Source organism: Gobio gobio (genome assembly GCF_949357685.1).
Source record: "Gobio gobio genome assembly, chromosome: 3".
Classification (NCBI taxonomy): Eukaryota; Metazoa; Chordata; class Actinopteri; order Cypriniformes; family Gobionidae; genus Gobio; species Gobio gobio.
In genome coordinates this window covers 68,360,035-68,386,255 of record NC_137099.1, presented here as the reverse complement: position 1 = coordinate 68,386,255, position 26,221 = coordinate 68,360,035, and the positions used below count along the sequence as shown (strand labels likewise).

Genomic DNA, 26,221 nt, shown 5'->3' with positions numbered 1-26,221 from the left:
GCCCCAGGTTCTTCCATCAGGAGCCCCTGGAAATCAAACAGAGAGAGAGAGAGAGATGTGGACAACGGTTCGAATACAACACAACTGATGACTAAACCATAAAGACTGACCAACGAAGAAGGAATAAGAGCAGAGCAGAAGAGGAGTTTAGCATCACAGGTAGGAGTTCAACTACATCTGTACATCTGAATGTGGCTGATTTCATCTCATATATATCCACCAGAATCCTGCGGAAGCACATACGAGAAGATAAATCACACTTTATTGATTATGACATGAAAAGTCATAAATGACATAAACTTAATAGTAATTAAATATTAATTATGACATGAAAAGTCAAAATTATTGCATAATAATGAGTTAAAAAGTCGAAATTATGAGATAAAAAGTTTCAATTATGATATACCAAGTCATAATTATGACATGCTATGTAATAATTAAGATACATCTGAGATACTGATCATACAAAGTGTAAATTATGCCTTTCTGTGTCATAATCACAACTTTGTCATCTCATAAATTAGTTTTTATTTAATATCATATGACTTTTTATGTCATCTCATAAATATGAATTTTTATGTCATCTCATAAATATGAATTTTATGTCATCTCATAAATATGATTTTTTATGTCATCTCATAAATAAGAATTTTTATGTTATCTCATAAATATGAATTTTTATGTCATCTCATAAATATGAATTTTGTAATCTCATAATATGACATTCTATGTTATCTCATAATTATAACATTATATGTAATCTTGTGACGTTTTGTCATCTCAAATATTAATTTTATGTCATCTCATAAATATAAATTTTTATGTTATCTCATAAATATGAATTTTATGTCATCTCATAATTATGACGTTCTATGTTATCTCATAATTTTGCCTTTTTATGTTATCTCATAAATATGACTTGTTATATCATCTCATAAAAATGTATTTTTATGTCATCTCATAAATATGACTTTTATGTCATCTCATAAATATGACTTTTTATGTAATATCATAAATATTACTTTTTATGTCATCTCATAAATATGATTTTTTTATGTCATCTCATAAATATGACTTTTTGTCATCTCATAAATATGACTTTTTATGTCATCTCATAAATATGATTTTTTATGTTATCTCATAAATATGACTTTTTATATCATGCCATAAATATGCATTTTTATGTTATCTCATAAATATGAATTTTATGTCATCTCATAAATATGAATTTTATGTCATCTCATAAATGACTTTTTATGTCATCTCATAAATATGACTTTTTATGTCATCTCATAAATATGAATTTTTATGTCATCTCATAAATATGAATTTTTATGTTATCTCATAAATATGAATTTTTATGTAATCTCATAAATATGATTTTTTTATGTTATCTCATAAATATGAATTTTATGTCATCTCATAAATGTGACTTTTTATGTCATCTCATAAATGTGACTTTATGTCATCTCATAAATATGAATTTCATGTAATTTCATAAATATGACTTTTTATCTTATCTCATAAATATGATTTTTTTATGTCATCTCATAAATATGATTTTTTTATGTTATCTCATAAATATGAATTTTCTGTCATCTCATAAATAAGATTTTTTATGTTATCTCATAAATATGAATTTTATGTCATCTCATAAATAAGATTTTTTATGTTATCTCATAAATATGAATTTTATGTCATCTCATAAATAAGATTTTTTATGTTATCTCATAAATATGAATTTTATGTCATCTCATAAATATGACTTTTTATGTTATGTCATAAATATGACTTTTTATGTAATCTCATAAATATGAATTTCATGTAATTTCATAAATATGACTTTTTATCTTATCTCATAAATATGACTTATGTCATCTCATAATTATGACATTCTATGTCATCTCATAATTATGACGTTCTATGTTATCTCATAATTTGGCCTTTTTATGTTATCTCATAAATATGAATTTTTATGTCATCTCATAAATATGAATTTTTATGTCATCTCATGAATATGAATTTTATGTCATCTCATAAATATGACTTTTTATGTCATCTCATAAATGACTTTTTATGTCATCACATAATATGCATTTTATGTCATCTCATAAATATGACTTTTTATGTCATCTCATAAATATGAATTTTTATGTTATCTCATACATATGAATTTTTATGTTATCTCATAAATATGAATTTTTTCATCTCATAAATATGACTTTTTATGTTATCCCATAAATATGACTTTTTATGTAATCTCATAAATATGAATTTCATGTGATTTCATAAATATGACTTTTTATCTTATCTCATAAATATGAATTTCATGTGATTTCATAAATATGACTTTTTATCTTATCTCATAAATATGACTTATGTCATCTCATAATTATGACGTTCTGTTATCTCATAATTTTGCCTTTTTATGTTATCTCATAAATATGACTTGTTATATCATCTCATAAATATTACTTTTTATGTCATCTCATAAATATGAATTTTTATGTCAGCTCATAAAAATAAATTTTATGTCATCTCATAAATATAACTTTTTAAGTTATCTCATAAATATGAATTTTTGTCATCTCATAAATATTACTTTTTAAGTTATCTCATAAATATGATTTTTTGTCATCTCATAAATATGAATTTTTATGTCATCTCATAAATATGAATTTTTATGTTATCTCATATATATGAATTTTTATGTCATCTCATAAATATGAATTTTATGTCATCTCATGAATGTGACTTTTTATGTCATCACATAAATATGACTTTTTATGTCATCTCATAAATATGACTTTTTATGTCATCTCATAAATATGAATTTTATGGCATCTCATAATTATGACTTGTAATATAATCTCATAAATATGACTTTTTATGTTATCTCATAATTTTGCCTTTTTATGTGATCTCAAATATGACTTTTTATGTTATCTTTATAATTATAATTTCTTTATCTCATACATATTAATTTTGGTATCTCATAATTATGACTTATCTCACCGCATGATATATCTCATAATTATGACTTTTTTGTCATTTATGTGAATTCTGATGTGTGATGTGGGTAAATGTCCTTCCATGTGTTATCAGAGTGAAGCGCTCTGTCCTCTGCTGCGTGTGTGTGTGTGAGAGATGAACAATCGGTCGATCGCGCGCTGGCTGGGCCAGATCGGACTGCCGCAGTACACCAGCGTGCTGGAGAAACAGTACTACGGCCTCGAGGTGCACCTTCTCTCTAACCGCCCCGCTGATATCATTACTCTTGTCTGATTAGAGACTACGTGGAATATTTGGTACTTTTAAACTGATTTGACACAGAGCAGAATCAAACAGTGAGATGGTGTGTGTGCGCAGGGTCTGCTCTCTGTGACAGAAGATGATCTGAGACTGATGGGAGTCGAAGATCCAGAACACAGAGCGACCATCATGAGGGAACTACAGACTCAACAGCCGGAGAAAGGTGAAGAACATCACTCTCACAGATAACAGGGAACGCTCTTTAATTATGTTCTCACAATGTATATACACTCACCTAAAGGATTATTAGGAACACACACTAATACTGTGTTTGACCCCCTTTCGCCTTCAGAACTGCCTTAATTCTACGTGGCATTGACTCAACAAGGTGCTGAAAGCATTCTTTAGAAATGTTGGCCCATATTGATAGGAGAGCATCTGCAGTTGATGGAGATTTGTGGGATGCACATCCAGGGCACGAAGCTCCTGTTCCACCACATCCCAAAGATGCTCTATTGGGTTGAGATCTGGAGACTGTGGGGCCATTTTAGTCCAGTGAACTCATTGTCATGTTCAAGAAACCAATTTGAAATGATTGGAGCTTTGTGACGGTGCATTATCCTGCTGGAAGTAGCCATCAGAGGATGGGGACATGGTGCTCATAAAGGGATGGACATGGGCAGAAACAATGCTCAGGTAGGCTGTGACATTTAAACCATGCCCAATTGGCACTAAGGGGCCTAAAGTGTGCCAAGAAAACATCCCCCACACCATTACACCACCACCACCAGCCTGCACAGTGGAAACAAGGCATGATGGATCCATGTTGTCATTCTGTTTACGCCAAATTCTGACTCTACCATCTGAATGTCTCAACAGAAATCCAGACTCATCAGACCAGGCAACATTTTTCCAGTCTTCAACTGTCCAATTTTGGTGCAAATTGTCGCCTCTTTTTCCTCTTTGTAGTGGAGATGAGTGGTACCCGGTGGGGTCTTCTGCTGTTGTAGCCCATCCGCCTCAAGGTTGTGTGTGTTGTGGCTTCACAAATGCTTTGCTGCAGACCTCGGTTGTAACGAGTGGTTATTTCAGTCAAAGTTGCTCTTCTATCAGCTTGAATCAGTCGCCCATTCTCCTCTGACCTCTAGCATCAACAAGGCATTTTCTCCCACAGGACTGCCGCATACTGGATGCTTTTCCCTTTTCACACCATTCTTTGTAAACCCTAGAAATGGTTGTGTGTGAAAATCCCAGTAACTGAGCAGATTGTGAAATACTCAGACCGGCCCGTCTGGCACCAACAACCATGCCACGCTCAAAATTGCTTAAATCACCTTTCTTTCCCATTCCGACATTCAGTGTGGAGTTCAGGAGATTGTCTTGACCAGGACCACACCCCTAAATGCATTGAAGCAACTGCCATGTGATTGGTTGATTAGATAACTGCATTAATGAGAAATTGAACTGGTGTTCCTAATAATCCTTTAGGTGAGTGTACAGTGTTCATGGAATGTTTTCAGAACGTTCAGAGAACATTTAAAGGTTTTAATTTTTCTGGTTCCTCGCATTGTGTAATGGTAGATCTGGTGCTCCCTCCTCAGAGAATATCTCCACTGGCACATTGAGCCGGAAATACGGATCGTCCACCGACTTCTTCCGCCACAGCATCGTGCCGCGACTGCGTCGCCGTGACAGCAGAGTCTCCGCCTCCTGCCTCCAGCTCCGGGATGTAGACCACGCCCCCTCCAGCAAACTCAAACCCAGGTTCCTTCATGACCACACCTTGATTATTGATTATTTCAGAGTGAACACTAAACTAGCGCCAAATGCTTTGCTGACTTAATCAAATTAGTCGCTAATAGTCAAAATAAAAAAATTATCATCTAAAGAAAGGATATGTCACGCTTCTTCAAGAAACATTTACCTCAGTGACAAATTCAGCCTAAGTTCAGCAAGTAAGTTTCCAAACGTGAGTTCACATCTATTATCTTGGAGCGATTCTATAATTGGAGCAGAGGTGGACGGTAACTAAGTACATTTACTTGAGTACTGTACTTAAGTACACTTTTTGAGTATCTGTACTTTACTGGAGTATTATTTTTTAGGGATACTTTTACTTTAACTTCACTACATTTGAAAGACAAATATCATACTTTTTACTCTACTACATTTCTATCAAAGTCCTCAAAGTCGAAAGTCGTTTCTGTAGCAGCTTTGAAAGTAAGTGGATGATTTTTTCTTCTTTAAAAGGTTTTTATTTATTTATGTAGGGTCATGTGAAGTTTCCTAATAATTTTTTGAACACTGATCAGTTTATAGCTAAATGGAAAAAGACGGTTCCTTGGCACAGTGTGTGCACCATGGCCATACTTAAAAAGTGTGTTTCAGTTTTCTCAAAAGATTAAAGATTAGTTTAGTTGGCATATACTTAAAGCATGTCTCATAAAATGTAAAAAAAAAATTAAATGTCCGGGAGAAAGAAGAGTAAACAGCTGGGCGAATATCGGATGCAGTATCAGAGTATAGGGTCCATGCATTCAGCCTTAAAGTGACAGCAGCTTTGTAAAGAGCGTTGTAACTTTTATACAAGTATTTAAATTAGTTTAAGGTGGTCGTATGCTAGCATGTCGGATGGAGCATCACTGACTGGCTTAAACCACCATGATGACATAGAGTGCATTTATACAACAATGCAACAATAATAAAATAATGCATTGACATACAAAAGGAAATGTACTTTTGATACTTAAGTACTTTTAAAAACAAAGACTTCTGTTTTTAGAACTTTCACTTATAACGGAGTAATATTTGACCAGTAGTACTTTTACTTTTACTCAAGTAATAGAGTTGTGTACTTTGTCCACCTCTGAATTGGAGATACATTTTGCGTTTCAAAAAGTTAAGGAAAAAGTGTCTTATTGAAAACATTTTCAATGTGCTTGCCAAACACAAGTTACTGCCTCTTTTTTTTTTACTTTTAACAAAAAAAAAAAATTCTTTATAGTATTGTTAGTCAACTCTGTTACCGTCAACTCTGTTACTCTACATTGGTAACAGAGTTTGACAGTAACAGAATTGACACTTTTAGCCAAAAACTTCACTTACTAGCATAAATGCTAAGAGCACAGATTAAAAGACTTTTAAACAACCCACTGTGTGATCAGTGATAAATTCAGTTTTCCTTCTGATATTATGGTAACAGTTTTGACGTTTTACAAAATAACTGGACCACAAAACCAGTCATAAGGGTCAATTTTTATACATGAAATCTGGATAAACAAACTTTCCATTGATGTGTGGTTTGTTAGGACAATATTTGAAAATCTGGAATCTGAGGGAGCAAAAACATTTAAATATTGAGAAAATATCCTTTAAAGTTGTCCAAATTAAGTCCTTAGCAATGCATATCACTACTAATAATACATTTCTGATATATTTACGGTAGGACATTTACTACCATAATCATTTACTAAATATCTTCATGCAACATGATCTTAATATCCAAATGATTTTCCGCATAAAAGAAAAATTTATAATTTTGACCCATACAATGTATTGTCGGCTATTGCCACAAATATACCCGTGAGACGCAGGACTGCTGTTGAGCTCCAGGGTCACATATTTTCTCAGAGAGAGCACACACACCTTTCATCGCTGCAGATCCTATCAGTGAGGGAAAGTTACATCATTTCCTGTACCTCACATACTTGTGGGAGATAATTCCACCAATTTAAAGGGAAAGTATGACACGGTAACAGAGTTGACACAAGATTTACGGACACAAAGTTTTACAAGATAAAATTTATTTTTTAAACAATTCAATGTTGTAGAATTAGGAAAATGACTATTTAGGGCTTTTATAAATGAAATATTACCAAAAGAAATATTTTGGTTACGCAAAAAGATACACTGACTAATTCCGACAACAAGAAATCATGATTTCCAGACACTTTTTACAGAAAATAGTATATTATGACCTGTATACCATAAATACAAAATGTGCAGTGTATCGTGCAATTGTTCTCCCAGCTCTTCTATATGGAGCAGAATCTTGGCCAGTTTATATGACCCAAGCATACAACCTAAACGCTTACATGATGAGACACCTGAGACTAATTTTAGGCATTAAATGGTGGCACCATATATCCAACAAAGAGTTATTAGACAAAACCAACACACTTAGTATGTACGAAACTTTAATACTTTTAATAACTTTAAAAACTCAGCGCAATCTGAAATGGGCTGGCCATCGAAGCAGACTGGACAATAGTCGACCACCAAAGCAGATTATCTACTCCCAGCTCAAAGAGGGGCAGCGTGGCATAGGCAGGCAAAGTTGCGCTTTAAAGACACAGTTAAACGAAATCTCAAGCATAAACAGATCCCACTAGGCAAGCAAAAAATAGGACTCTGTGGAGAAATTTAATTCGAAGGAAGTCGTCATCGGACACGATGGACAGCTATTGAGAACATCTTGTGATCTATGACAATGAGTGACATATTATTAAAATAGTTCAAAATATAACCATTTGAAAAAGCAGAAAAAATAGGCTAATGACTTTGGACACCAAATGTACCTGCAATTATAAAATCTCACCCATATGTATCAAGGAAAAATGCATATGTTTTTGCTGAATTGTCCGTGAAGTGTTTTGTTTACATTTTGCTGAAAGGTCTGTCAATGGCAGGACTTAATATTGTATTAAATATATGACCCTGGAGCTCAACAGCAGTTCTGCGTCTCACGGGTTGTGTGGGTCAAAATTATCCATTTTTCTTTTATGCCAAAAATCATTAGGATATTAAGATCATGGTCCATGAAGATATTTAGTAAATTTCCTACCGTGAATATATCATACATGTATTATTAGTAGTAATATATGTGCTAAGGACTTCATTTGGAAAACTTTAAAGGAGATTTTCTCAATGTTTAGATTTTTTTGCACCCTCAGATTCCAGATTTACAAATATTGTCCTAACAAATCACACATCAATGGAAAGCTGGTTTTGTGGTCCAGGGTCTCATATTGTGACTAGAAACTTTATTTTAAAGTTTACCCAGAGAAATACTGAATGCAATAAATTGTGTGACAACATGCCCCGGGCTTACCTATAAAAGTACACACAACAGAAGTTTACTGTCAGGTTAATTGTCTGTCTCCTTCGCAACATGTCACGGCTCACACTTTGGATTCTTTCTTGTGAACGCGCACAGTGAACGCGGCGTCTTGCGCAACGCGCGTGTCTCTGGTTAAACTCAGCGAAACGGGGCGTCGTCACATCAAGCCGACACAAGTCTGACTCTGCCGCCGGAGATCGAGCATGTCGGCCGGGTTGCGGGTTTTCAGGGCCTCGGGCGGCGTCACACAGGTGAGTGCGCGCGGTATGCGAGGAATGCGCGTGAGATAGCGGCGCGCGCGCGCTCGCGCGGGAGGAGCGCAGCGTGTGTGAACTCGTCAGCTGTGAGTGAGGGATCTGCTGGAAAAGAAGAAGAAGAAGAAGAAGAAGAAGAAGAAGAAGAAGAAGAAGAAGAAGAAGAAGAGCAGTCGGATCATGATCTCTCCCTCGATGACAAACTCCAGAATAGGAATAGCTTTTGTTGTCCAGGTAAGTTTCAGCTTGGTGTCCATGTTCCCGTGCAGATGTTAATGATTATCCTGGTGTTTGCGCTGGGACGGGCACAGCTGCAACTCAGACCTTTGATATATACGTTGTTAAAACAGAATTAGTTGCTCTTAGGTTGCTTTCTAAACACTTTATTAAAGTAAGTTGTCATCGAAACCAGCTGTTCTGCATTACTTTGATGGTGAACTCAAGTTTGTGTTTCCAGGATTTAGAATCTAGATGAGACATTGTAGGCTATACTTTAACATACTTTAATAATTGCATATATTAATTTATAATGACTGTAATTTAATACTAAATGATTCAAGCAGGGGGACCATATTCATATGCCATATTTATGGTTTTCCATGATACTGGATAAACAAAACAACATTAGAGTACATGTCCAAAAACATGGTAAAACATTGTGGTAAATGTGTGGTTCTTTTGTTAGTGAATTGTTATCTAGATTTGTTGCTGTCATTGTAAATACTGCAAAAAATATGTTCTTCCTCAGTATTTTTGTCTTGTTTTCCAGCACAAATATCTAATCATTAATAAATCAAGATACATTTACTGGAGAAGCAAAATGACTGAAAATATTAAGTGTTGTTTTTCTGAACAATTGATCAAAATTATGTGAGTTTGTGCTTAAAACAAGAAACAAATATTTGCCAATGGGGTCAGAAAAAAACGTTATAATTTAAAGTGAAAACAAGGTTATTTTTTTATAACCCCACTGGCAAATTTTGTTATTTATTTATTTATTGCATAAAGTCACTTAATTTTGATAAATATTTCAGAAAGCAAGACTTAATATCTGAAGTAATTTTGCTCCTCAAGTAAATGTGTCTTGATTTAGGAAAAATAGATTTTTTTATTCTGAAAAAACAACACAAAAAGGAGTTTATAGGTTGAGTTTTATGTTTTTTGGAGGGGGAGTTTGACCGCACTGACCTTGTATCCACAGCCCATAACATCCGTTTCCATGGTAACCGGTCCCAGGGCATTCCCTGATGTCCACAGGACACAATGTAGCGGGTTTGGCTGTGAGATGGGAAGGAAACGCCATTAAAATGCTATTTGAAAACACACCTCTCCATGTCAGTGATCTGTAGTGCTTTACCTTGCTGTTCTCAGAGGTCTTTACTGTAACGGTGAAGTTATCAAACACAAAGAAGAGTTTATCGTAGTTCAGTTTCTGTGTGAAAAATTCTGCTGCTTCAAGGTAACATTATTAACATTGTAAAATAAATAAAATACAAGCCGCTACGAGTAAACAGGGTAACATTTTAGTAGCTATTCCCATACTTTCTCCAGTTGATTCATTTGACAAATTTTGTATTACAAGTTCTGAAATGTTATGTTTAATTATGCAAATGAGGCATTAATCAATCATCTAATAAAATGTGCACTCGTTTGCATACTTTTCCAGCACATACATCTGAACATTTGATAAAGCCAGGTTTGAAATTGTAGTTTGATTCTGTTTACATATTAGAGGTAAAGTTTTTTAGAGAAGGGATTTTGGATTTCTCTTTTTATCACTCCATAAATCAGAAAATACTGTCAACAGCGGGGAAAAAAACACACATTTTCACCATGTTTTTAGGAATTAAATTGTTAAATATATACCAAGGCGAATGGTATATGAACAAACCCCTCACTAGAAAGCTTCAGAATGTAGATGGGAATACAACTGTAAGATTTGGTGCATATAACTGCTGCTGAAGTGGAGAAACAACTCTTTAAATATATGTATTGTAACTGAAATCTACAGACGCAAATCGATAAAGTGCAAAAAAACAACAACACTTAAATGTGTATGGTGTTTTCTTTCCACTGGTCTGAAGAAAGACATGTAATGGAAGAAAAATACACCTCAAAATGGACCAGTGCGTGAAAAAACAATGATTTTGCATGTAGTGCCTGAAATAAAAATAATCGTAATAAACCGCTTTTATTCAAGTCAAAACTATCGGGACTGAATCAACTTGACCAGATCACATAAAAGTGGATACAGAGGTTGTATAAAAATGTGTCTGCAAAATGCATGAATGTAAATAAATGTCATATTACAAATGAAAATTGCTTTTTTTCATCTGTTGTGCTCTGTTTCGCAGCAGGAGGAAGAGTGTGGCGGCCTTCATCAGTCAGGTGAGTGTGTTACACTGGTCATGTCGTAAGACACGTTTTACCACTCTGACATTTTGAGATCTGTCCACCCCACAGTGCTTCATTGTGTTATTGTGATGTTTGTGAAGGTGTTCTCGGGGGTGAAGGACATGGACTCTCTGAAGAAAGAGCTGGAGGAGGAGCTCAAACTCAGCACTGAAGATCTGAGGAGTCACGCCTGGTATCATGGTCAGCTGCTGCGCGAGGTGTGTTTGTGCGATGCTACGGTAAAAGCCATCCTTCACTCAAAGTCACCAAACCTGCAGTACATTGAAAGACCCCAGGAGGAATGTTTGAAGCATGTTCACGCAGCTCTGTTTCAAATGAAAAATTCATAGCGGCCACAGTGTTTCCAAGCCCTAAAAGGACATAAAAAGAGCAAATCAGAATCATAAAAGTATATCAAGCCTTATTCCAAGTTTTCTGAGGTCATATGATGTTTTTGTGGGAGGAACAGACAAAAGTTAACATATTTCCATAAAAAAAAAAACGCATTACAACATTTTAATTTTAGTTTGAGCTATTCCTTTAGGTTTTCAATATTTTATAAGTTACGCACTTCCAAATATGATGGGCTGGACGCCCATCCTCAAATTTAAAAGACACCTACGTTGTTTCTTATATAAAAATAAATATACAATATATTGAAATATATACAAAATTTATATTATATTTAGTTTCTGTTAAGTTACCTCATTGTATTTTTCTATTTATTTTTTGTTTATTTATGCATTTATTTTCATATAATTTTTATTTGTTTGTTTTAATTGTTTATTTATCTGCTTTATTGTTATTTAAGTTAATTATTTTAATCAAATTTTAATTTAGTTCCAATTAGTTTTTTTAAATAATTTATTTATTTTATTTACTAATTTATTAACTTATTTAGTTTAATCTAATTTTTATTTATGTATTTATTTTATTTACTCATTCATTTTAATTAAATTTTAATTGATTTGTTTGTCTTAATTATTTATACATTTATTTAGGTATTTGTTTATACATTTTACATATACATTTATTTACTCATGTATTCACTTATTTGGCTTAATCAAATTTTTTATGCATTTGTTTGTCTTAATAATTTATTTATTTAGTAATTTAATTGTGTATTTATTTATCAAGTTTTTATTTTATTGCTTATTTATTTAATAAATTATACGCCCTTTTGAAAACCATTTTTTTTTTTTAAATTCTCTGTTCACAATACAATAAAAATGTACATAAATATATCAAGTTTGTTTATACTGTGAAATGCTGTTGTACTGTAAATTAAAAAAGCGTGTTCAATTACTGGCACGCAGTCCGGCCAAACCTCACTATCTGTTGATATCAGCACCTGTATTTGTTTGATAAGTGTGGGTGTGTGTGTGTGTGTGTGTGTGTGTGTGTAGGGTGCGGAGCAGCTGTTGTGTAGAGATGGAGAGTTTCTGGTGCGCGACTCCAACTCCAGCCCAGGCGAATACGTCCTGAGCTGCATGTGGAAAAATCAACCCATGCACTTCAAAATCATACACATTGTGCTGCGACCCAAACAGGTACGGCATCCGTCTCAGTATTTGCCATGTGAACGAACGTTCAGATACTGAGTCTGATTTATGTGTGCATGTGTAGGGTTACACCAGGGAGCTGTTTCAGTTTGAGAACGACCAGTTCGATAACATTCCAGCGTTAATTCGGTTTCATGTCGGTGGGCGGCGTCCCATCTCGAATTCCACCGGCACCATCATCTTTCAGCCAATCACACGCACTGTGCCTCTACGCATCATCAGTGAGCGGCAGGCTGCGAGGTTATCGAGCTCCTCCCATCTGTCACGAGGTCAGAGCAAGAGGCGGAGCCTGAGTTCCTCTCAGAAAGAGACGCTGCAGGTCAACAGCAACAACCTGCTCAGGTAAACACACACAATGATAAACAGATCCATAAAAAACATCTGATTCCGAAACGTGATATACAGAACAGGATATTGCAAAGTTTTGGACTGACATTCAGATGAATATTTGAATTCTTATGATTGATATTTTTCATAATGGCCTTTATGTGTTGTTCAAAATGTTGGAATAAAAAAGAACCGCAATGCACAATCAGAATCAGACATGTCTAACATGTTAACGGTGTTGTATATGTGTATAGTTGCCATAGTTATGGTGTGTTGTGTGTGTGTGGTAGGAGCGGCAGTCAGCCTGCTAATCTGGAGACAGTGGGGAGACCGTTTCTACAGTCCGCACAATCTGACAGCAACCTCCGCACAGGTACACACTCACGCACACGATGAACATACTTAAAAACTGATCTGATATCTGATTACCACACAGATTGATTTCTTCCATATTTTGCAGGTGTACCTCCGTCCAGTCCGTCACAGGAGTCCAGCCCCGCCCCCATCTCCCCAGTGTTCCGCACAGGAAGTGAGCCGGTACTCAGCCCAGCCGCTTCCTGTGCCGCTCCGCCCAGCCAGTCGGGTCTCGGTGGCTCTCCTCTACGCGGCTCAGATGGACAGCTCCATTCCCGAGCACCACCCAAACCATTGCGAATCTCCATCGTTTTCACCCCGTCTCAATCCGGTCCGGAGTCGGATCCTTGCGGCCTCTACGGTGAGCTGGTGCCACAGGTGAGAGTTCATGAGCGCATGCCATCTAAAGTACACATGACAACAAAATCGAACCAATTTACTTACACAATTTACTTTTGCGGACATGCTAAAAAAAAGGAAAAGAAATAAGGAAAAATAATATAGAAGATACTTTTGCAAAAGATACTTTTGCTTTATTGAAGAAGTATTGTTTACCCGAGAAATTTTGCCTTTCTTTTACAATTTTTTTTCATTCTGTTACACTTTTGCAAGTAAATGCAAAAGTTTTTATGAGCAAATACAACATTTTTTAGGGGAACACTAAGTTTCTTGGCGGAATGCAGAGTTTCTTAGGGGAACGCAGAGTTTCTTAGGGCAATGCAGAGTTTCTTACGGGAACGCAGAGTTTCTTAGGGGAACGCAGAGTTTCTTAGGGGAACACAGAGTTTCTTAGGGGAACACAGAATTTCTTACGGGAACGCAGAGTTTCTTAGGGGAACGCAGAGTTTCTTAGGGGAACGCAGAATTTCTTAGGGGAACGCAGAGTTTCTTAGGGGAACGCAGAGTTTCTTAGGGGAACGCAGAGTTTCTTAGGGGAATGCAGAGTTTCTTAGGGGAACGCAGAGTTTCTTAGGGGAACGCAGAGTTTCTTAGGGGAATGCAGAGTTTCTTAGGGGAACGCAGAGTTTCTTAGGGGAATGCAGAGTTTCTTAGGGGAATACAGAGTTTCTCAGGGGAACGCAGAGTTTCTTACGGGAATGCAGAGTTTTTCAGGGGAATGCAGAGTTTCTTAGGGGAACGCAGAGTTTCTTTGGGGAACACAGAATTTCTTAGGGGAACGCAGATTTTCTTAGGGGAATGCAGAGTTTCTTACGGGAATGCAGAGTTTCTTACGGGAACGCAGAGTTTCTTAGGGGAACGCAGAGTTTCTTAGGGCAATGCAGAGTTTCTTAGGGCAATGCAGAGTTTCTTAGGGGAACGCAGAGTTTCTTAGGGGAACGCAGAGTTTCTTAGGGGAACGCAGAGTTTCTTAGGGGAACACAGAGTTTCTTAGGGGAACGCAGAGTTTCTTAGAGGGGGAACGCAGAGTTTCTTAGGGGAACGCAGAGTTTCTTACGGGAATGCAGAGTTTCTTAGGGCAATGCAGAGTTTCTTAGGGGAACGCAGAGTTTCTTAGGGGAATGCAGAGTTTCTTAGGGGAATGCAGAGTTTCTTAGGGGAATGCAGAGTTTCTTAGGGGAATGCAGAGTTTCTTAGGGGAACGCAGAGTTTCTTAGAGGGGGAACGCAGAGTTTCTAGGGGAACGCAGAGTTTCTTACGGGAATGCAGAGTTTCTTAGGGCAATGCAGAGTTTCTTAGGGGAACGCAGAGTTTCTTAGGGGAACGCAGAGTTTCTTACGGGAACGCAGAGTTTCTTAGGGCAATGCAGAGTTTCTTAGGGGAACGCAGAGTTTCTAAGGGGAATGCAGAGTTTCTTAGGGGAACGCAGAGTTTCTTAGGGGAATGCAGAGTTTCTTAGGGGAATGCCGAGTTTCTAAGGGGAATGCAGAGTTTCTTAGGGGAACGCAGAGTTTCTTAGGGGAACGCAGAGTTTCTTAGGGGATCGCAGAGTTTCTTAGGGGAACGCAGAGTTTCTTAGGGGAACGCAGAGTTTCTAAGGGGAACGCAGAGTTTCTTAGGGGAACGCAGAGTTTCTTAGGGGAACGCAGAGTTTCTTAGGGGAACGCAGAGTTTCTTAGGGAACGCAGAGTTTCTTACGGGAACGCAGAGTTTCTTACGGGAACGCAGAGTTTCTTAGGGGACCGCAGAGTTTCTTAGGGGAACGCAGAGTTTCTTAGGGGATCGCAGAGTTTCTTAGGGGAATGCAGAGTTTCTTAGGGGAACACAGAGTTTCTTAGGGGAACGCAGAGTTTCTTAGGGGAACGCAGAGTTTCTTAGGGGAACGCAGAGTTTCTTAGGGGAACGCAGAGTTTCTTAGGGAACGCAGAGTTTCTTACGGGAACGCAGAGTTTCTTACGGGAACGCAGAGTTTCTTAGGGGAACGCAGATTTTCTTAGGGAACGCAGAGTTTCTTAGGGGAACGCAGAGTTTCTTAGGGGAACGCAGAGTTTCTTAGGGGAACGCAGAGTTTCTTAGGGGAACGCAGAGTTTCTTACGGGAACGCAGAGTTTCTAACGGGAACGCAGAGTTTCTTACGGGAACGCAGAGTTTCTTACGGGAACGCAGAGTTTCTTAGGGGAATGCAGAGTTTCTTACGGGAACGCAGAGTTTCATAGGGGAATGCAGAGTTTCTTAGGGGAACGCAGAGTTTCTAAGGGGAACGCAGAGTTTCTTAGGGGAACGCAGAGTTTCTTACGGGAACGCAGAGTTTCTAACGGGAAGCTTCTTATGGGAATGCAGAGTTTCTTAGGGGAATGCAGAGTTTCTTACGGGAACGCAGAGTTTCTTAGGGGAATGCAGAGTTTCTTATGGGAACGCAGAGTTTCTTAGGGGAATGCAGAGTTTCTTATGGGAACGCAGAGTTTCATAGGGGAATGCAGAGTTTCTTAGGGGAACGCAGAGTTTCTTAGGGGAATGCAGAGTTTCTTATGGGAACGCAGAGTTTCTTAGGGGAATGCAGAGTTTCTTACGGGAACGCAGAGTTTCATAGGGCAATGCAGAGTTTCTTAGGGGAACGCAGAGTTTCTTACGGGAATGCAGAGTTTTTTAGGGGAATGCAGAGTTTCTTAGGGGAACGCAGAGTTTCTTAGGGGAACGCAGAGTTTCTTAGGGGAACGCAAAGTTTCTTAGGGGAATGCAGAGTTTCTTAGGGGAACGCAGAGTTTCTAAGGGGAACGCAGAGTTTCTTAGGGGAACGCAGAGTTTCTTACGGGAACGCAGAGTTTCTAACGGGAAGCTTCTTATGGGAATGCAGAGTTTCTTAGGGGAATGCAGAGTTTCTTACGGGAACGCAGAGTTTCTTAGGGGAATGCAGAGTTTCTTATGGGAACGCAGAGTTTCTTAGGGGAATGCAGAGTTTCTTATGGGAACGCAGAGTTTCATAGGGGAATGCAGAGTTTCTTAGGGGAACGCAGAGTTTCTTAGGGGAATGCAGAGTTTCTTATGGGAACGCAGAGTTTCTTAGGGGAATGCAGAGTTTCTTACGGGAACGCAGAGTTTCATAGGGCAATGCAGAGTTTCTTAGGGGAACGCAGAGTTTCTTACGGGAATGCAGAGTTTTTTAGGGGAATGCAGAGTTTCTTAGGGGAACGCAGAGTTTCTTAGGGGAACGCAGAGTTTCTTAGGGGAACGCAAAGTTTCTTAGGGGAACGCAGAGTTTCTTAGGGGAACGCTGAGTAGGGAAATTCCATTCACAAAGTCCATTTTCCTGCACAGTTTCTCAGGGGAATGGAAAATAATTCATAATTAGATTCCATGTATGACAGTAATGAACTCACCTTTGACCTCATAGGTCCCCATCACCATGCTGCCCAAAGGTCACGCGGCGCGGCTCCGTGCTCAGGAGAAGTGGACCAGTCGTGCGCGTCTCACAGAGACCAGCTTTGGCTTCCTGGAGGCACAGAAGCTGGAGGAGGAGCGCAGACAGAGCGAGACGGCCGAGGAGGATGCACGTGACTGGTGTTTCGAGCGGCCGCAGACCGAGACGACATCGTGCTTCCGTCTGGATGAGTTTCGCTCACTCCTGCTGCCGGAGAACAACCGTCCTCTGGATCAGAGCGTCCTGCTGAAAGTCAAAGAGCTGGTGACGCGCAACGACCCCAGAACCACCGCACTGCACATTCTCAGCATTAACTGCCAGGTGCGACACGCCGGGGGTTATTAAACAAAACTATTAAAACAATTGTTTAATTGAAATTAAGCTGAATTTAAAATAATTTATAAATAATAATACAATTACACACCCGGCCTGGCTCAGGTGGCACGGGTCACAGGTGTGACGCCGGAGCTGAAGAGGATCATGGGAGTTGAGAGCGGCCTGGAGCTCGTCACGCTGCCGCATGGAGGCCAGCTCAGAAAGGATTTGCTGGAGAGGTGTGTGTCGTGACGCTGACACTGCTGTCATGTGATGCGTGATAAAGTCATCATGATGCTGTCTTCCCATCAGGCATCACGTTTTGGCTCTGGGAATCGCGGTGGATCTGCTGGGCTGTACGGGGACACTGGTTCAGAGAGCGACGGTGCTGCACAGGATCATCCAGCTGGCACAGGAGTTACGCAACACCACGCAAGACCTGTACGCCTTCTCCGCCGTCATGAAGGCACTGGAGTTACCGCAGGTATCCAGCTAATATATTTATATAAGAAGCAAGATTTTACATCTTGCTTTCTGAGAAATCTCTCAAAATGTAGCTTTTGCTTAAAGTGGACATATTATGCCCTTTTACAAAGTCTTGCTGTTGTTTCTGTCTCTACTAGAGCAGGTTTTCCTGCTTGAATGTTGATTATTTCCTCATATTCTCCATTGTTGCGGCTCCTCTCTTCCCAGTCTGTCAGTAACACTCTGTTTAGTTCCTGTCTCTAGGAAACCCTGCCTTCTGAAAAGCACACTGTGCTCTGATTAGTCAGCTGGAGCAATGTGTTGTAGGAATGCAGAGTTTCTTAGGGAAATGCAGAGTTTCTTAGGGAAATGCAGAGTTTCTTAGGGGAACGCAGAGTTTCTTAGGGGAATGCAGAGTTTCTTAGGGAAATGCAGAGTTTCTTAGGGGAACGCAGAGTTTCTTAGGGGAACGCAGAGTTTCTTAGGGCAATGCAGAGTTTCTTAGGGGAATGCAGAGTTTCTTAGGGGAATGCAGAGTTTCTTAGGGCAATGCAGAGTTTCTTAGGGGAATGCAGAGTTTCTTAGGGGACTGCAGAGTTTCTTAGGGGAACGCAGAGTTTCTTAGGGGAATGCAGAGTTTCTTAGGGCAATGCAGAGTTTCTTAGGGGAAAGCAGAGTTTCTTAGGGGAACGCAGAGTTTCTTAGGGGAATGCAGAGTTTCTTATGGCAATGCAGAGTTTCTTAGGGGAACGCAGAGTTTCTTAGGGGAATGCAGAGTTTCTTAGGGCAATGCAGAGTTTCTTAGGGGAACGCAGAGTTTCTTAGGGGAACGCAGAGTTTGTTAGGGGAATGCAGAGTTTCTTAGGGGAAAGCAGAGTTTCTTAGGGGAATGCAGAGTTTGTTAGGGGAATGCAGAGTTTCTTAGGGGAAAGCAGAGTTTCTTAGGGGAATGCAGAGTTTCTTAGGGGAACGCAGAGTTTCTTAGGGGAATGCAGAGTTTCTTACGGGAACGCAGATTTTCTTAGGGGAATGCAGAGTTTCTTAGGGGAAAGCAGAGTTTCTTAGGGCAATGCAGAGTTTGTTAGGGGAATGCAGAGTTTCTTAGGGGAAAGCAGAGTTTCTTAGGGGAATGCAGAGTTTCTTAGGGGAACGCAGAGTTTCTTAGGGGAATGCAGAGTTTCTTACGGGAACGCAGATTTTCTTAGGGGAATGCAGAGTTTCTTAGGGGAAAGCAGAGTTTCTTAGGGCAATGCAGAGTTTGTTAGGGGAATGCAGAGTTTCTTAGGGGAAAGCAGAGTTTCTTAGGGGAATGCAGAGTTTCTTAGGGGAACGCAGAGTTTCTTAGGGGAATGCAGAGTTTCTTACGGGAACGCAGATTTTCTTAGGGGAATGCAGAGTTTCTTAGGGGAAAGCAGAGTTTCTTAGGGGAACGCAGAGTTTCTTAGGGGAATGCAGAGTTTCTTACGGGAACGCAGAGTTTCTTAGGGGAATGCAGAGTTTCTTAGTATTATTAATATAAAGGTGATACTACAGGTGGTCAGGTTGGAGATGACGTGGAGAGCGCTGAGGCGCAATCACACCGAGAGCGCCGTGACCTTCGAAAAGAGCCTCAAGCCCTTCATGAAGTCCCTCAATGAGGGCGATGGTGAGTGTTTGTCACAGGCCGATGGTTTCGTATATCGAGTCTGAGTGAGTTTCCAGCGAGTGTCTTGTGTCGCAGACGCCGTGGTGTCGGGGCCGCTGTCTCTGCCGCACATGGTGCCATTGCTGAGGCTGATGGAGGGTGAGGACAGCGTCGAATCCACCGACAGAGGCTGCCAGCTGCTCTACAACCTGCTGCAGTCGGCCCGCAACGCTGCGCTTCACGCCAACGACTGCACGCGACACGCTCACGGCCTACTCTCCGGTACACTCCGCACACACACATCAGCTGCTTTCAATGCAGCTGCTCGGAAACTGGCTAAATGACATCTAAATCTGTGCAGTGACTTCAAAAGTAGCTAAATTACATCATTTTAGCTGTATTTATGTGAACATCAGTGGTTGTTAATCACCAAAAATAGGCAAAAAAGCTCTTTGTCATAAAACTAGTTACCAAACAAGTTGAAGCAACAAGTAGCTATTTGCTAATTAGCATGTTTTCATAATTTCGGCTATATTACATGTAAATCTCAGAGAGAATGTTTGACACGACAGAAAGTCTTTAGCCCTATTCGCACGGGATTAGTATTACCTGGTGACCTCTAGTAATTTGTAATAATTGCGGAGGTTGTCTGTGATCTTAATCCCGTGCGAATCGGCCATGTCTGTAATTTGTAAAGTAAAAATTCCACCGCAAATTACCTACCATATTTCGCCGAACACAGAGGTCCTGTGAGAATATTAGTCCCGTGTGAATCGGCATCTCTGTGATTTGGCCAGGATTTGGAGGGTCATATATAATTTGGAGGGTCATATATAATAAAAAAAAAAAAAGGTTTTTGTTTCTTGTGCGCATTTTTAATCCATATTTCGCGAAGAATGGAGGCTGCATTCATAAGGCACACCGTTATAAATGCCTGTGCGGCTGTGCACATTATACTTTGACTTTAGAATTACACTGTAAAAAAAAACAGGTCTCCAATTAAAAATTGTCTGGTGACTGATCACATCTAATTTTTTTAGTTGGCCAAATTGAATCAATTCACGGAAATTCAATTTGGCCAACTGAAAAATTTAGATGTGATCAGTCACTAGAAAATTTTCAATTGGAGACCTGATTTTTTTTTTTGCAGTGTAGAGGAGCAAATTACCTGAAAGGTGTGTTCAATATTATTCTTAATGAAAAACACAAAAAAAGAACAAGCTCGCTTAAATGGGCGCTTTTACATTTAGCTTTGAAACTTCCGCCATCATATTGTCAGCTCCTCACTCTTGTGATAAATTAAATCTGATTCCTGCTGCTGGTCTGTGCTCACTTCAGTTTTTAATTGTAACGTCTGTTCTCTAACTGAACTAAATGTTTTTTATTACTATAAAAAATCAAAACGATTTGGGGGGGGGGGGGGGGGGGCAAGTGATGTAACACTGGTGTAACCGGTGTAACACCGACTATTGCAAAAAGCCTAGATAACATATAGCAGCACACGGTAAGGAACTGTTGTTTATGATATATCATACAGCTATATCTATAACGAAAAACATTTACAAGTCTTGACATCATATCCGGGAGATAAGTCCGTAAATATGAGTAAAATCACAGGCTTTGCTTATCCTGTGCGAATGGCAATTCTAAATCACACAAGGTCCCCAGATAATACTAATCCCGTGAGAATAGGGCTTTAGTCTTGTATGGTTGTTAATCACCGAAAATAGCTAAACAAGTTTAAATGTTGCCATCAAGCATGTTCATGACATAGTTTCAGCTATATTTACATGTAAATCTCAGAGAGTAAAGTTTGAAACAACAGAACATCTTTATTTTTTTGTCTCGTATGGTTGTTAATCGCCAAAAATAGCCATTTACTGTGTTTAAATGTAGCCACAAATGCCACACGAGTCGTATTTGCATGCCTTTGCTGACAGATACTTTCCTCAAATACAACAGAATTCCCCAAAAAAGGCCTAATTGTTCTTATTTACATATTCAGTTTCTGTTGTCATAAAACGGAACTAATGTGAAATAGAGAAGTCCAAGCCATTATTTATTTATAACCGTGACATCATGTGATACCACAACCATGCACGTGCGTTAAAGGTGCAGTGTGTAAATTTTAGCGACATTTAGCAGTGAGGTCACTCACCCCTCCCTTTGGAAGCACATAGAGAAGCTACGGTAGCCGACACAGGACAAAGATGTGGTCGTCTGAGACAGCAGAGAGTGACTAGCGCTCTGTAGAAAAGTTTGTCCCTTTAAGGCCACTGTAGAAACATGGCGCCGCAAAATGGCGGCTTCACTGTAAGGTGGCCCATGGTGTGTGTAGATAGAAATGGCTTTTCTAAGATAATACATACATAACGGTTCATTATGTAAGGTCTGTATACTCCACTGAAAACATAGCATATTATGCATATTATATTGCATTTCTGTCCATAGTTCCTCATAAATATTACACACTGCACCTTTAAAGGCAATGGCTGTGCTTTAATTTCACTCTGAGAGGATGATAGAAGTGACAGAATGTGTTTTTATGCTTGTTAAATATCCAATATGTAGCCATTATTAGAAGTCGTAGCAACAATGAGAAAGTCGCTAAAATTGGTAGCCATTGGACAAACATGCGTTCTGAGGATCTGATTGGCCGGCTGACCTGTCGCTCTCTTCCTCCAGCCGGATGGGAACCAATCCCGGAGCTGCTGGAGGTGTTTCAGACGGAGTTCGCCCTTCGCCTCTTCTGGGGACAAGCGGGCGCGAAGGCCGAGCAGAAGGAGCGCTACGCCAAATTCGACAGGATCCTCACGGTTCTCTCCAACAAACTGGAGCCGGACATGGGCTCTGAAGTTTGAGCTGCACCGGGCCATGGCCACAGATATGCACCATATTGAGTTTAAAGGGACAGTTCACCCTAAAATGAAAATTCTGTCATTTACTCGCTCTCAAGTTGTTCTCTTCTGTTGATCCCAAAAGAAGACATTTTGAAGTATATGGGTAAACAAACCAGAAACTGTGTGAACCATCCCTTTCATATTCCTGTCATTTATTGTATATTCAGATTACGAAACGTTTCAACATTGAGAATATATCACACTTCACCTTCAGTGCTTTTCATTATTAATGCATTTGAGACCTTGATGATGTTTCAAAACTGTGATTGTGTTCACGCTCGAGTGAAATATGCCCAATTTCAGAGGCAGTTTGTATGGATTTAAGAATATATTTTAGTTTCTTAATGAATTAAAATGGAAATTAATATAATGGAACTGAGCCTGCTTAATTTACAGTCGGCATGAAATTCACAACCCATTTTACTTTCACATAGTGTAAGATAAAAGTGAAAAAAAAGGGGATTTAGGTAATCGGAAAAAGAAAATAGTTGTAGAGGTTGAGTTAACACATTTCAATGTATTCTTTACATGAATTCACTCGGTGCCCTGGAGAATGGATTTAAGTTCATTTAGTTGACTAAATTATAATACCGCCAGCAGAGGGAGACACACACACACACTCTCTCTCTCTCTCTCTCTCTCTCTCTCTCACACACACACACACACACACATACATTATAATATTGCTGCCTTCAGCAGAGGGAGACAAACACACACACACACCTGCACAATGTACCAAAACAAACCTGCTCACGTCAACAAACTCCTCGCACAAAAGTACCGAAACACCACGGACATACCATGTTTTTAAACAGGGTTTGAATTTAAAATCTAAATGTTAAAGACCTTTAAGCCCGTTCACATAAAGAAGGACGACTATAAGCAAACCTTATTGCCATTCACAACAAGGACGACAACTATGACGATAACAATCTAGTTTTACAAATCATTCGTTTACATACTCTGTTGGTGTGATGCTAATATTAGCTAACAGCTAACAGTTGTTGTTGGTGAGAACAGGCTTTAATTCAGCACAATCAGAGTCAAACATTTGGACACACATGACTGTATTTATGCTTCTCATGAATGTAATATGAAGGCTTGGCGAACACAACAGGAAAAGACAATGAACATGATCTTTAAAACTACAAATGCACAGGGAAGCATTCTGAGAGAAAAGAAAGAACATGAAAGCAAGCACTCCCCATAAGAACATAAACAGACGGGTATATGGAGTCACATGGTGTCAGTGTTCAGATGATCTGGATGTAGGACGCCGGCACATATCCCACGTCTCCATTGGACCTCTGAACCCGGACCCAGCCATCGCCCTGGTCCTCATCCATCAGACTCAGCTGCTCGCCCACCTTCATGGACACGGCTCCCTCGCTGCTGCCTACACACACACACACACACACACACACACACACACACGTCTCAGACAGAGGCTCATGGGAAGAGGATTGGGTCAATCAGACCCACAGCAGGGACCAACAAGTGCATCAACGGACCCGTTTCACATTTCCCTGGCCCTCAAAAGCAGAAGTCGTCATGGGTGGATAAACTTCAATAGTGGTGTATGGGAAAATACAGCAAATATACTTTTCGTGTTCCCTAAAAGCTATTTAAAACAAGAGTGTTTATGATTTACCAAAAGAGGAACGACACAGCGACAGACTGATGTCAAATTTGCTGTAGTATTAGAAACACAGTTTTCTGTCATTTAACGCCAAGGTCAGAACACACAACATTTAGTCTTATAAATGTAAGGGGGAAAAAAAAAATCGTAATTATGTCATATTTATGAGATCAACAGTCAAAATTATGTCATTTATTCAATGTAAAGATGAAATTGTGTTAAAATGACAAGACAAAAAGTCAAGATTATGATACAAAGTTATTTATGACATTAAAGGTCAAAATTATGACTTAAAACAACAAAATGAAGACTTAAGAATTTGAAAATTAGGACGTACTAATAGTATGTAATTATTTGGACTTTTCAAGTCATTTATGAGATGTAAAGTTGAAATTACTACTTAAAACGACATTGAAATTATGACACTAAGTCATAGTATGTCATTTTTTTGACTTTTCAAGTAATTTATTCAATGTAAAGATTGAAAATTATTACTTAGAATGACGACAAAAAGTCATTTATGAGATGAAAGTTCAAAATTATGACTTACAACGAAATAATTAAGACATAAGAAGTCGGGATTTTGACATGCGAAGTCATAATTATGATAAAGTATGTTATTATTTTGACTTTCAGTCATTTTTATTAGACGTAATGTTGAAATTATTACTTAAAACGACAATTAAGACTAAAATTAAAACATACAGTTATATTTATGAGATCACAAGTCGAACTTTCGACTTAATTTTTTAAGTCGTAATTTCGATTGATGACATATTAAGTCATACTATGTCATTATTTTGACTTTAAGTAATTTATTCAATGTAAAGATTAAATTATCACTTACAATGACGAACAAAATGTCACAATTATGACATGTCATTTATGAGATGAAAGGTCAAAATTATGACATAAAACAACAAAGTTAAGATATTAGAAGTCAAGAATTTGACATACCAAGTCATAATTATGAGAATGTTATTATTTTGAATTTTCAAGTAATATTTACTAGACAAAGTTGAAATTATTACTTAAAACGATAATTAAGACCAAAAGTTGAAAAGACTTTTCAACTTTGTCATAGTTGTCATAATTTTGAATTTTCATCTCAAATAGTGTCATAATTATGAGAGTATGTAATTATTTAGACTTTTCAAGTGATATTTATAAGATGTAAAGTTGAAATTATTACTTTAAACGATAATTAAGACAGAAAGTCAAAATTATTATACAAAGTTATATTTATGAGATCAAAGTCGAAAATGATGGCTTAAAACGTCAAGTTGAAAAGTCGAAATCGACAATCTTTATAATTATGACTTATGTCAATTTCGACTCTTCAACTGTTATAATTGTCATTTTAAGTCTTCATCTCAAATAATGTCATAGTTTCGACTTTATAATTATGACTTAGTATGACACGATTTATTAGATGAAACGTAAAAAAATATGACTTAAAATGTCAATAATGACAAAAAGGCGAAATTGACAGTCACATTTATGAGGTGAAAGGTCAAAATAAAAACACACAGAGGCTCATGGAAGACCTTTCGTTTGCTCTCTGTCGGCTGACTCTGAATCAGTAAACGTGAGATGATCAGATGTTGTGGAGGAACAGAAGGAAACTCACCGTCAAAGTCATAGAGCGCTTTGCACTGTCCTACGGGCACGGCCACGTCAAAGTCTTCATCAAAACCACTCTCATAGATGTTCTCTGACGGAGACACGCTGGACTCGCTCAGCACAGCAATATACTCCGAACTACACACACACACACACACACACACAGATGAGTCAAAATGATGATCAATCCCTCATGCACATACAGACACGTGTGTTTGTGGACGGACTGACCTGGCGGGAGAGAATGGCAGCGTCCCACCGCTGGCTTCAGTCAGCTGACCCTGGAGAACATACATCGGTTTATGTGTTGAGTTTAGAATGATGCAAACTTCCTCAAGTATGAGACCTGCTGTGACATTGTGTGTGTGTACCTGGTATTTGTTGAGCTCTCCTCTGAGTCTGGCGATGTTGTGAGCGGTTTCTGTGATCTGAGGCTGAAGGCTGGACGGATCGCCGAGCTGCGAGTTCTGCTCATAAACGCCCTTCATCTTCATCAGAGCCTCGCTGACGGACAGACGGACAGAGCATCAGATAGTGGATCTGGGTTTACATGCATGTTTTTAACATGGTTACGCG

The 26,221-nt window shown here is 38.6% G+C and overlaps 2 protein-coding genes across 3 annotated transcripts in view; one reads left to right on the top strand and one right to left on the bottom strand.

Annotated features, from left to right (window-relative positions):
- sh2d3a (SH2 domain containing 3A) lies at nt 1-22,756 on the top strand. Of its 2 annotated transcripts, XM_079813578.1 has the most exons (16): nt 1-159; nt 3,106-3,237; nt 3,370-3,475; nt 4,854-5,016; nt 10,980-11,013; nt 11,121-11,237; nt 12,426-12,569; nt 12,646-12,923; nt 13,199-13,281; nt 13,369-13,640; nt 17,053-17,400; nt 17,518-17,633; nt 17,707-17,878; nt 19,393-19,504; nt 19,580-19,765; nt 22,169-22,756. In XM_079813578.1, the coding sequence occupies exons 2-16, from the start codon at nt 3,148-3,150 to the stop codon at nt 22,342-22,344; spliced, it is 2,397 nt and encodes a 798-aa protein (XP_079669704.1). In that variant the 5' UTR covers nt 1-159; nt 3,106-3,147; the 3' UTR covers nt 22,345-22,756. The 2 variants fall into 2 exon arrangements, with proteins under 2 accessions (XP_079669704.1, XP_079669705.1); XM_079813579.1 differs by lacking the exons at nt 1-159; nt 3,106-3,237; nt 3,370-3,475; nt 4,854-5,016 and adding an exon at nt 8,451-8,859.
- LOC307124408 (cdc42-interacting protein 4 homolog) overlaps nt 22,516-26,221 on the bottom strand; it is a 16,019-nt gene continuing 12,313 nt past the window's right edge. The window contains exons 12-15 of the mRNA XM_079813580.1: nt 26,017-26,149; nt 25,877-25,926; nt 25,653-25,783; nt 22,516-23,779 (exon numbers count right to left, since the gene is read on the bottom strand). Of these exons, the coding sequence (XP_079669706.1) occupies nt 23,637-23,779; nt 25,653-25,783; nt 25,877-25,926; nt 26,017-26,149 (457 nt within the window). The 3' untranslated portion in view covers nt 22,516-23,636. The remainder of the gene's footprint in view (nt 23,780-25,652; nt 25,784-25,876; nt 25,927-26,016; nt 26,150-26,221) is intronic.

Coding starts and splice junctions, on each gene's coding strand:
- sh2d3a (XM_079813578.1), top strand. CDS start 3,148: ATGAACAATCGGTCGATCGCGCGCTGGCTGGGCCAGATCGGACTGCCG. Junction 12,570..12,645: donor TTGTGCTGCGACCCAAACAG/GTACGGCATCCG, acceptor GTGCATGTGTAG/GGTTACACCAGGGAGCTGTT. Junction 12,924..13,198: donor AACAGCAACAACCTGCTCAG/GTAAACACACAC, acceptor TGTGTGTGGTAG/GAGCGGCAGTCAGCCTGCTA.